The sequence below is a fragment of the Corapipo altera genome, unplaced genomic scaffold, assembly GCF_003945725.1.
Source record: "Corapipo altera isolate COAL_440 unplaced genomic scaffold, ASM394572v1 112, whole genome shotgun sequence".
NCBI classification, from domain to species: Eukaryota; Metazoa; Chordata; class Aves; order Passeriformes; family Pipridae; genus Corapipo; species Corapipo altera.
Genome location: NW_020884899.1, coordinates 8,172,889 through 8,184,890, shown reverse-complemented (window position 1 = coordinate 8,184,890; position 12,002 = coordinate 8,172,889). Strand labels below are relative to the sequence as shown.

The window sequence follows — 12,002 nt, the reverse complement described above, 5'->3', positions numbered from 1 at the left end:
CTCAAAGACATCAATGTGATTTTTCTTTTCGTTACTAACATAAATAAGACTGTTGTGAAAGAAGGTAAGTTACCTTTAAGTTAGCTTTGTAAAACCTCAACAAGAATTTCTTTTACTAAATTGAGCTGAACCTTCAGCTCGTCTTGAGCTTTTTCAAAAGAGATGCTGTCTTGTTGATATGAAAGAACTTTTTTGCCCAAGATTATTGCTCAAGATTTGAACTCAAATTACAGGAGCAGTAGGCAGAGATAGGTTTTCTTGACGTGGTATGGCTGACATTGTAAAAAAAAACCCCAAAAAAATTTAGGCTTTGTCTTCTGAATTGACCAATATAAAGGTGGTAGCAGAAATATCAGTATGTAAGATGTATTCCATTGTGGTTTTGAAGTAGGGAAAGTTAACTTGTGATCCTTGATAGGTGTTTAAATTACATATATATATATGCATGCTGCTGTTACCTAATGTTTGATTCCCTTACAGAATTTTATTACCACAGCAGTGTAACTTTTATTTCCATTTTGAGGCCTGAGTGCAGATCCCATGGATGGGATACAGCAACAGTTTAACACTGTGTTTCTTTACCTAGAAGTGTTTGTAATCACCACTTGCATTACAAGCCATAAAATTTAAGCTTCCATGCAAGGTCCTCTCAAAGAATTTTGTCAGGAATTTACTGTTATTACCATTTTGAGTTAAAAACTCAAAAGTGTTATTGCATGCATGTTGCAGTGTAGTACATGGTAGCATATAGTTCTAACTTCTGTCTTTGTTTACTTCTATTAAAGCTAAAATGCTGGCTTTTATGTTCTCCTCTACACCAGTTCTCCTGAGCGATTGAAAATAAGGTTGAACTACGTTTTGCTCAAATTTGATGCTGGTGTCATTGTGTAGGATTTATTTTAACTGATGAGAGAAGGAGGCATGGAAGAAAATTGTTACTTGTAGCCAATAGTTCCATGTCTTCCTTTTGCCCCTGTCCTAGAAGTGAAAACTTTCATTGGAGTGCCATGAGCAATGCTGCAAAACTCCAGTGTAATTCTTTTAAAACAGGATCACCTCATAGCTAGTTTGCCCATCTGAGAAGCTGTACACTAACCAATTCAAGAATAGCTGTATATTTGTAGGGTTTTTTTTATTTTATTCACAGTTCATACCATTTGTTCTAGTAAAATATGCACGAATAATCTATAGTTTTGCTGAATAATATTATTAGCCGCTGTGTGCTCAGATTTACTGTTTAGGTCTTTTCTTGGCTCTTGTTATTTTATTTTTTTTCCCAGACTATAAGCTTGAATAAACACATAGTTATTAGCACCTTGATTTATCTGCAGAGGAACTTCAACATTTAAAAACTTTTGTGTTATTTTGAGAGTATTGCTTGCCTTTTTTAATTATATATGTATATTTTTCCTCTGATTTTTGTGTTTGACTTGGAAGACTTTATTCAAGACTTGAAGGAACTAATGTATTTATAGAAGGTAGTTACAGTGACTGGCTTTCTAAACATGTTCATGTTGTGATAAGGCACAGTAGAACAATTTCAGCATTTGCTAATTTGTGTCTTCAGCTTTTGTTCTCTAGCCATTTATGTGTACTTTTTTGAAACACAATTTGTATTACAGTCATTGTGTTATAAAGACATTAAGTAAATGGAAACTCACGGGTGTAACTTATCTATGACTTTGTATTGTCCAAGTTTCATTCAGTACTTTGGAGGTTCATGCTGAACTGTACTCTGCAGCATGAGGGTCACTGAGATGAAGAAATAGAAATTTAAAAGTAGTAAATAAACCTCTCTGAAATGAATGCTAGGAAGCCAGCTAAAAATTAACTGTAAGATAAATCTTGTTTTAGAACTATATTGTATGGGTTTTTTGTATGCCCAAGTCGTCCTGTGCTTTTGTGCAAGGTGTCTTCAAGGGTTTGCAGGAGACAAACTTGTTGAAATCTCTATGTGCTTTGGCTGTTTGTTGTGTTCTGTTAATGTAGCATCTGTACTGTTTGGGGTGTTCTGAGGCTGAGTGTTTGAAATACAACACTACCAACAGTTGTTACAAGAGGATAGCTCATGTTGCCGTAAAAATAAAGTGAATATAGTTGTTGGACAGCATAAGCTATAGACTTACAGTATTTATTTTTTATCTTTCAGAATACTCAAGGACCGAATTCTGTAGCAGATTTTTCTGCAATTAAAGAACTTGATACATTGAACAATGAAATTGTGGACCTGCAGAGGTATGTAGAGGAGGAATAGTCATAGCTGCCGTAGATTCAGTTGTGCTATTTACTGTTTTTTAAAAACCAATTCAGTGCGTGAGAGAAAAGCAGGTGGTAATAGTCTGCTTTGCTGAAATAAATGGTTAGCATGTCTGTAGTACTGTTTAACACTTCTGCTCTTTGTTCACTCACATGAGTGCACTTAGTGACAGGGAGGCTGTGAAGGGTCTGTCCCTCATGCCCTCAGGGCGTGTTTCAGAGAGCTGCCTATCTCAGCATCCTGAGGTGGAAATATTCTGTTGTTCATCTTAATTGGCAGATGTGAATGGAGCAGATCTTTAGGATGCTGGAACCGTGATATAAATTGGTATTAGTTGTCTTTGATTTGTAGAAGGGATTCTAAGGACTTTTTTTCTAATGGCTGTAAGGAAATGAGATGGAAAAAATGAAGTATGCAGGGTGGGGATCGGGAAGATGACTTTGTGTATGGACCTCTGCTAAGGTCTTGATGGTGGTAAAGATGGAGGTGTTTGTCTGCTGTTTAGTAAAATGAACTGTAGCACTGAGAAAAATTGTTTTGATGTCTTCAGACCCTTGGGTTCCATTGATTATTTCTAAGGTAATTAAGATGACTAAGTGACTAAGAAAATCAAATCCATATATTTTCTGTAGTCTTCATCATAGCAGGTATTTTTCTTCAGCGTTTTTTTTTTGTTACTATCGTAAATCTACTGAAATTCTATCAAGAACAGTAAACTCTCCTATTTTTTAAGTGAGGGTGCTTTGTCATGATGAAATCTGCCTCTAATTCATGTCACTTGCAGGAATGATTTAATTTGGCAATGTGTCAAAGCACAGTCTGTTTCCTAAATGCATAAATGTTTTTCACTTCAGCTGCTTATTCTCTGTCTTATTACTCCCACTGCTTCCTCACTTCTCCCTGCTCTGCCTTCCTTCGTTCTTCAGGTTATATTAATTCCAATTTTGAGCACTTACATTTATTAACCTGAAATATGATTTACAACAATGTATATTTGCTGTTACTATCTTAGAGGGAAATAAATTGTTGGCTAGCATGAATTTTTAGATGAGGTTGGTTTTCAGTAGGTGGGCTTGCAGCCTGACATGCAACCCAGGCTGTTTCAGACTTGTTTTCTTTTCTTTTCTTGCTGTGAGGTGTGAAGGAAGCATGGCCTTTGGAAAGTCATTGCTTTCATTTTTGCAGTGGCAAATATATGTTGACAATATTTGGCACATTAGAGTGACATTAGATTGTTGAAGATACGGTGGGGCAACTATTAATATGTATTTATTTTTAGAGAGGGGAAATTTACTTTTATGTGATTTAGAGGTTCAGAACAGAACAGGATTAACAGTGTGGTAAATGTAGGAGACTTTTCATCTTTGGGGTAATCCACATTTCTGTTATAAGTGGTGAAGTACACTCTCAGAATTGATAGTTGTCCTATAAAAATGTAATTTAAAGTGAAGTTATTTCTGTTCATTATTAAACAAGATACATTGTTCAGCTGTTGGACTTAACGCATAAGAATTCTAGTCTGTGATTCCATTGAGAAGTATCCAAGAGAGCTGTGTTTCTGAGACCCAGTAATAGAAATTTAATCTATTTTTGAAGTGCACTTCAAAAAAAAAAAAAGGCAGGAGAGGAAATGGCCAAAAGAATGACAATGGGTGGAAAACAGCTTTGGGAGAGACTGAGCAAAGAATACAGAGGTGATATCTTTGTGGCTTGGCAGTTCGTGTGGGCAAGATTGGTAGCCAATAGCTTTGTAATCTAATTTTATAAGTACAATGTCAGGAAGTGTAGGTTGAGAATCAGATGAAGAATAAAATGCAGAACACTTCCTAGTGAGGATAATTCCCCTCTGATGGGGGGAATGATTTGCCTAGGGACCTTGTGGGATCTGCATCATTTTGAACCTGTTAGCACTGCTGTTTCTAAATTCTGTTTCAGTTGCACTGTATTTTTAGAAAGGTATTTGAAGCTTTTTTTGATCAGCATTGTGGGAGGCTAGACCAGATGTTCTTAATATTCTTTTTAGAGCCATAAAACCTTTTTCTTTCCCAGCAAACCCTGCTTTGCAGTCATGCATTCAAAACTATCTACTGCCCACAGATTGGTGGGATGTCTTCAAGCTTTACCAGTACTACATTCCCCTCTAAGCCTGTGAAGTAGTTGAGCTTAACTTGGGATATCTCACCAGAGGTGCCATCCTTCATATGTGCTGGATAGCAACACTCATATTGTCCTGCATATAAACCAGGTCAAAAGGGCCATGAAGCTGATCTACATCTTAGCCAAGCAATGAAAGAATTTTAACGTAGGATCGCTCATTTCTTCTAACCTCTGGTTTGGAAGTAACTGAGTTTTTGCAGCTGTGAAGTTTGAGGGAACAAAGAGTGGAAGAAACAAGGCAAACCCTTGGCATTTTTTCTGGCATTGCCAAACTGAAGTACTGCTACATTAGGGATTCCCAAAGCTACAAATTTATGTGAAAATAAGAAATATTGGGCAGCTGTGAGAGTAGATAACTCTACCAGCTCTGAGAATAGTCATCTGTCTCTTATTATGGAAAATACCTTTTTTTTTTTTGGTTTTGTAACTAAGGTGATTTTAAGTGTTGACCATTATTCAGACTGGCCAGGGTTGAGTGGCTTGCATGCCTCTACTGTCACAGGGGAACTGCAGTTCTCAGCTATGACAAATATTTGTAACGTGCTGGCTCCCATTTATAAATTATTCCATTCACAAATTAGTATTAAACTTAGGGATTTACTAAGATTATTTGATTGTAAATCATGAAGCATCTGCATGGGAGAAACCATCAATTAGTCATTGCTTTTAGTTTATTTGATATGAGGTTCTTCTGGCCTGACTACTATTAAAATCCATAGGGAAATTGTATTGCTTTCAGTAATTGACTTGAATTGGTTACAAGTGTCCTTTGTTGGCAAGACCACATTAGGGTGACATTAGATTGTTTAAGATATGGTGAAGATATATTTATTCTTTTTGGGTTGGTTTTTGGTTTTGCTTATTTTCAAGTGCTGATGTGTTAAGGGATTTTATGATCCAAGAAATCTGTCATATCCAGTAAATCAATTTTGTGACTTGTTTTTGGTTTTCAGTTGCTGAGCATTCCTACAGGGGCATACCAGATAGTTTGTAAAAGAAATGGAGGCATTCAGAAGAATTAGTGAATTAAGTAGGTCTGTGTTGTCTTTTCTTTGAAACAAAGAGGCATTACTGGGGGGAGGAGGGGATGTGTTATGTGTAGACTATATACACTCAGCTTGTTTTCCTTTGCCTGAGACTGCTGCCTAAGCTTTTCTTTTTCTGCCTGACAATACTTCTTTCACTTGATTCTTTCCAATTCATTGTTTGTGCTCTGATTTGGCTCATGTAAGCTGCCGGTGGGTGGGTGTTGTATCCTGTTACTTAGTCCAGATTTCAAGGGTTTAGGTACCTGGCTTCTGTTGAAATAAAAAGGAAGTTATCTGCATCTCTGACAGTCTCTTAGGCACATCAGTGACAGTAATGTGGAAAGGCTGTATAATGAGCATACACACCTGCTTGCAGTTCTATTTCTTGCTCAGTTTTCACACCCAAGCAGGAAAAATAACAAGTATTTATTTTCCTAGTCGATTATTCTCTTTTATCTTCAATCAAGACAAATATGTCTGAGTGTCTGCTGTGCTTAATGGGTGTTTGAGGGCTTGAAGGTGTTTTTCAGCCTGACTTGTATGTAGATCTGTGGAAGTGCTTTACTGAGACCCTTTGTTCATGGAAGGTTATGGAAGCAAAAGCAACAGAGCTTGTTTCAACCCTGTGTTGCAGTGCTTTAAATATCGAAGTACAACTATACTACAGATACTAGTTTGTTGAGCTAGAGGGGTGTGCTAAAGCTGTGATTGAGAAGGTGAAGATTTGCTTAGAATTTCCGTGTTCTGAGGAATGGAGAGTGAGGAATTTTACGAAACTTGAAGGATCACACTCAACAGAATAACTACCCTTGTTCTTCAAAGTTCCTTTTTCCACATCTTTCCTTTTTCTTCCATTTAAACCTTCCCTTTGGGCATAATCAGGAAGCTGCTCTTTAATCAGATAGTGAGATAAGTAATAGCAGAACATAATCTAGAGTAATTATTTGTCAGAGCAAATGTTCGTTTGAGATCTGACATCTGGATTGTTTTTAATTTCCATTGTACATAGCTTAGCAGTAAACAAAAATTCTTTAGCCTATATAGAGAGAAGTTAGGGTAGACTTGCTTTACTTCAGAGACAGAAATATTTTCTTCTGTATAAACAGGAGTAAACAATAAAACAAATAGTTTTAGATTAACAATCTGCTGCTATTAAAATATGAATTTACCTTAATTTTAATATGTACCAGTAATGTAATTTGATAGATTTAGAAATGCTAAGTTTATTGTTCGAATTGTAACTTTTCATGTGTGTGCTAATTTATTAAAATCTTTATGAAAGTAAATATCTATGTACAGAAGATGATGTTAAAACAGTAGAGCTTACTGTTTTTCTGCATCTGTGAAAGGAGAAAAGATTCCATATGCTGTCTAGAGAGAGATACTCTTGATTTTTTTAATAATAGTAACACTTGTGAGGAGTATGTTGGTTTTTTCCCTTTCTTATTGTTATGTCTGACTACTAAGAATTTATTGGTGATAATTCCCCTGTCATCAGTAGTCACTTTTAAACTTGAATAAATGCCTGTAGAGACAGGCTTGATATGACACAGCAGATCACTACGTGTGGAGTCTCTGAGCAGGTCGTGATTCCAGCAAGCCAAGCCAGCCTTCCTGCTTCTCCCTGAGCTTCCCGAGGGAAGGGTCTAAAATCTGACAGGCAAAGGGCATCAATCAGCTCGATTGGCCTGCTGGAAATGTTTCCTAGGTGCTGTGAACATAGGCATTGCTGTGTTTGCAGGGGTTAATAGATGGAATCTGATGCAATCCCTCCCACTTTTCCTAGCAGTTTTCATTAGACAAGTGCTCCATAGCAACAGTGAGATCACTGGAGACAGTATTTCATTGATTTCTCCCTCCCGCCCCCTTCCATTTTTGAGCCATTCTTATCGCTGGAGTGCAGTTGGTGGAAAGACAGGGGGGTTTATGCAGAGCCCTTATGTGGGCTTCTGTCTTGTAAATAATTTGGAAAGCAGAAATCCCTTAGATCTTTTGTGTTTAATGTTTCACTATGTATTTAAAGAGAGATACAGCCTTAGGGGGCTGGATAACTGTACCTGCTGTAGCTGATGTTCTTAAGTATTCTTGCATTGTTTGCTGGTCTTCTAGGGAAAAGAATAATGTAGAGCAAGACCTGAAGGAGAAAGAAGATGCCATCAAGCAGAGGACAAGTGAGGTCCAGGTAAATAAAACACTGAATTATTGTTCAGACACCTGATATTGCACCATGTGCTGCTTTAGTGACAGTGGGATTACTGAGTCTTTAGATCATGTCACTTATCCAGTAAAAAGAAAAAAAAATTGGGGCTAAGAAAAAGAATGTACTTTGAAGTGTATTTTCTACATGACTGTGGGTTGGTGTAGGTGTGTATATTTATATAAATGTGTGAGCTTCTATAGCCTGCATGGAGTTTTAAATGAAAAAGATTATAAAAGAAAAGATTTTTTTTCTTTCTTTCCCTTTTTTCTTTTAAAAGACTATCTACTGTATAATTAAAACTAAAGAGGACACTGTAGCACTGTAAATTAATTAATAAACTTAAGTGGCTCAATTAAAAGGGCTTGTGTATCAGGCTGCTTCTTATGAGTCTCAGTAATTACCAGCTTGGGAGGAATGTTGCCTGAAGTTAATTTTGTCTAATATAAGTGAATTTTACAAAGAATCTGTTGATTTTTATGTAAAAGGATGACATTGTAAAATTTAAATTTACAAGTGTTTTACAGGCATTAGAAATTATACAGTCAGCATCAGTGTTTAGCGTGCTGTCTGTCTAGCCAAGCTCTGAATTAAGTACTGCAAAGCAATATTTCAATTAAATTTTAAATTGCTCTTAAAAAAAAAAAATCTTCAGTGTGATATCTGACCACTTATATTTATTTCTAAATTTATTTTAGGAATCTACTATTTAAAATAATCTTTATTTGGTTAAGAGCAAATAGCGCAAGTGATCTCTGCATTTTAATTTTAGTTGGGCTGAAAAGGAGCTAATGTGTTAAAACAGTTAAGAATTTAGTGTTTGGCTATTTAATATCCTTAAAGCCTGGATGATAATTAATAGTCTGACCTCTCTGGAGATAGTCAGGTGCTGGCCTGTTGGTCATGCTGGAAGGCAGCTTCAGCAGCTGCAGGAATTCATGCAGAAGTTGCCCATGCCTGTGATTCTGTCCCTGTGTGCCACGGTCATTCCCCTCCCCACCCTGCAGATTGCCCTTCACACTTAAAAGTCCCCATGGGTATTCCTGATTTTGCACACAGGATGATTTTGTTAGTGTGTGCTGGAATCTGTGTGTGTTCATGTTGAGTTCTCTGGTGTCTTTGCACTAAGGTAGATAAAAACCTTACCTTGAACGTTACAGTGTCATCGTGTGTGTTCAGTGTTTGATAGTCAGCAGCATCATAGAATCAGTTTGTTGCATCAAGTTAAGCCTTTGTATCCTGAACAGTAATTTTGGAAGCAACTGTCTCAGGTCTTTAACCTCTTAGTGATCAGCTATTCAGGATCAAACAGGAAATGACTGCAGCATTTATTTAAGCTGGTGGTCCTTCACCTCTGGTCCCTTTCTTGCTCCTGAATGTTGGACGACCTGCATGTTTCAACAAACTTTCTAGGACTTCAGAGAATAATGTGGCAGACTAAGGATATCTTTACCTCATGCTTTTTTATTTTTGGTTTTATTCTAATGGTGACATTTCAAAGATGGTGTACAAAACCAGTGCTCTCTAACCTTCCACCTTCGTTCAAGCTAGTTTTGTGGCATCACACTCCTGAATTTCTGATAACAGAATTCCTTCGATGGACACAAATTATAATGTCAAATATAGCTATGGTCAGTGATGAATCAAACTGATTTGTATAAGAAGAGACAAAGAATGACAGTCCTTTTCTTCTATATTTTTTCTTCTATAAAATAGTGTATATACTACGTAAATAGCTACAAAAAAGCAAAGACAGAGAAAGTTTTCAGGAAAACATAGCATGCTGATGTGTTTCAATGTGCTTATTAAAATACCAGTGCCTTAGTAGCAAAGACTGAGGGGTGGTGTTTTCTTAAAGTTACATGCTCCAAATACCCCTCTCAGCATTGGAATTTCTCTATTCTTTGTTGCAGTGCACCAATGCCATTGGAAAGTCAGTGAAGTTTAACTTTTCTGTCCTCTTTGAGGCTTAACAGTTCTTAGCACACGAATTGTTTGGAGAAGTACAGGCTGACAAGCTATTAAATCCATTGTCTTGTCTGCAAAATACAGATCCTTAAATTTCCCTTATCCTACACTGCTTTAGCACGAAGAGTTATAATGATCATAAATCTAATACAAGGATTACTGTTACCATCAGAATGCCAGTTTGTACCACCTCAAAAATGTTCATGGTTTTTCCATGAAATCTCATTCAGTGCTTGAACATTAATTGCTGCTTCTATGCTGAGGGTGTTCCTTGAAATCAAAGCTTAATTGGAGCCCGGTTTGCTTCATGAAGAGTATTTGAATATTGTACCCATTCTGTGTATACTCCAACCTTTAATTTGAACATATGTGAACAAAAAAACACTGTGGGTTTGGGGTTTGGCTCGGTTTTTTTCCTTCTTTTCTCTTTTGGGAGCCATCAGGCTTAGTCAGGTCTCTTCAGTGCTTCTCTACTGCTGTGCCTAGGACAGACAAGAGTGGAGGTGACCTATATTTAGCTTATATGTATGTGAATTCTTGCTTCCTTTCACAAAAAAGCAGCTGAAATCTCTTTAAGCTGTTACTTTTTCCCCCACTGCTTGCGTTAAGTGTCAGCTGATACTTGCTTTTCAAAGCAGTGTAAAAAATGAATGGATCAAGAATGTCCCAATTATCCAAGTCAGTAGCTGCTGTAAGAGCTTTTTGTTTGTGTGCTGGTTTGTCTTTCATGGATTAGAAATAACCAGTAATTCACCAAGTCTGGCTGCTGTACACCAGTCACATACCCTTTACTGAACTTCAAATTTGATTTGGGGGGGTTTTGTGGGGGGCTTTTGGTGTTCTATGTTTTGGTTTGAGGGTTTTTTTGCATGGTTTTGGCTTTGGTTTTTTGCATAAAAGCATTTATGATGTGTCTTCCAGTTGTCTTGAGGTTACCTATTTCCCTAGCATCTGACTGCTTGTACCATATGCCTTTCTATTTCTGTCTGGCTTTTTTGTCCTCGTTATGGGAGGTGTTAGCACACATAGATAAACTACCCCCTCACAAAAAAGAACCCAAACAAAACACCACTAAAAAAGGACAGCAGGATCGTAGCTTAGAGCAGCACACAAATGTATGATCTAATCAGAATTTCATGTCTCTTGTTTTCCTATCCTCCTTAATTTTATTTATCTCTATTCATTTTTTACTGTTGTTGATGATTCTTCCTTCAGTTACCATATTTTCTCAGAAAGGCAGCAATATTTTCTTTTCATCTAATACTTTTCCTTTTGTATTAATGCTTTTTGATCTCCCTGTATTATCTCTTCCTCTTGACTTTGACGATTCTTTCTTCATCCTGATTTCTTTCCTTGACATGTTTTCAGTGTTATCTCTGCAGCTTCTTGAAGTATAACCGTTCTTGTTGCTCAGAAATGAACTAATTACCATATGATGCTACTTAAGTACTTAGAACACGAGACACATACTTGCTGCTGTTTCGTAAATCAAAAGATGCCATATTGTGTTGTATGAAATGTGAATTCCTTACCAGTACTGTTACATGGAAAATAAGTTTTTGGCTGATTTTTGCAAAATTAGAGGCAGGAATGCCCTAGGAGGCAGTGCATTTGGGTTAATAATGCACCGCTTTGGTCTTTCACTGTGTCCCTAAAACCAATTCCTATTTTTGGCTATGTGTTTTTGAAGGGGGAAGGAGCAGAATAAAGAATTTCTATTATCATAGAATCACAGAGTGGCTTGGGTTGGAAGGGACCTCAAAGACCATCTTTTTCCACCCTGGTTGCTCAAGGCCCCATCCAGCCTGGCGTGGAACGCTTCCAGGGAGGGGGCATCCACAGCTTCTCTGGGCAACCTGTGCCAGGGCCTCATCACCCTTCCAGGGAAGGATTTCTTCCTAAGACCTCATCTAACCCTGCCCTCTGGCAGTGTGAAGCCATTCCCCCTTGTCCTATAACTCCATGCCCTGATAAAAAGTCCCTTTCCAATTTTGTTATAAGCCCCCTTTAGGTTCTGGAGCCTTGACTTCTCCAGGGTGAACAACCTCAGCTGTTTCAGCCTGTCTTCATAGGAGGCTCCAGCCCTCACAGCACCTTCATGGCCTCCTCTGGACTCGCTCCAACAGGTCCATGTCCATAATAAGGAACTCAGTAAAACATATTGCTGAAACATGGGACAGAGACAATGTAGCAGTCTGAATAAAGACTACTTCTAAATTCAAAATGAATCCCTGTCAATCTGTCTTGATGCACGATCCTCAGTACTTCAGTGAGATTTTTACTAAAGAAAAGAAAACACAAATAACCTGATTATTTTTATGTTGTAGAATTAGAATTTGAGAATACTTGCTTGTCAGACATGCTGTCAGTGCTGGCTTCTGAAAGATAATTTGTT

The 12,002-nt window shown here is 37.4% G+C and overlaps 1 protein-coding gene across 5 annotated transcripts in view; it reads left to right on the top strand.

Moving 5' to 3' along the window:
* Positions 1–12,002, top strand: part of EPS15 (epidermal growth factor receptor pathway substrate 15) — a 68,903-nt gene that overhangs the window by 39,928 nt on the left and 16,973 nt on the right. For all 5 annotated transcript variants that reach the window (XM_027649065.1, XM_027649068.1, XM_027649064.1 and 2 more), the window contains 2 exons: positions 2,150–2,235; positions 7,552–7,624. In XM_027649065.1, coding sequence (XP_027504866.1) covers positions 2,150–2,235; positions 7,552–7,624 — 159 coding nt within the window. The remainder of the gene's footprint in view (positions 1–2,149; positions 2,236–7,551; positions 7,625–12,002) is intronic.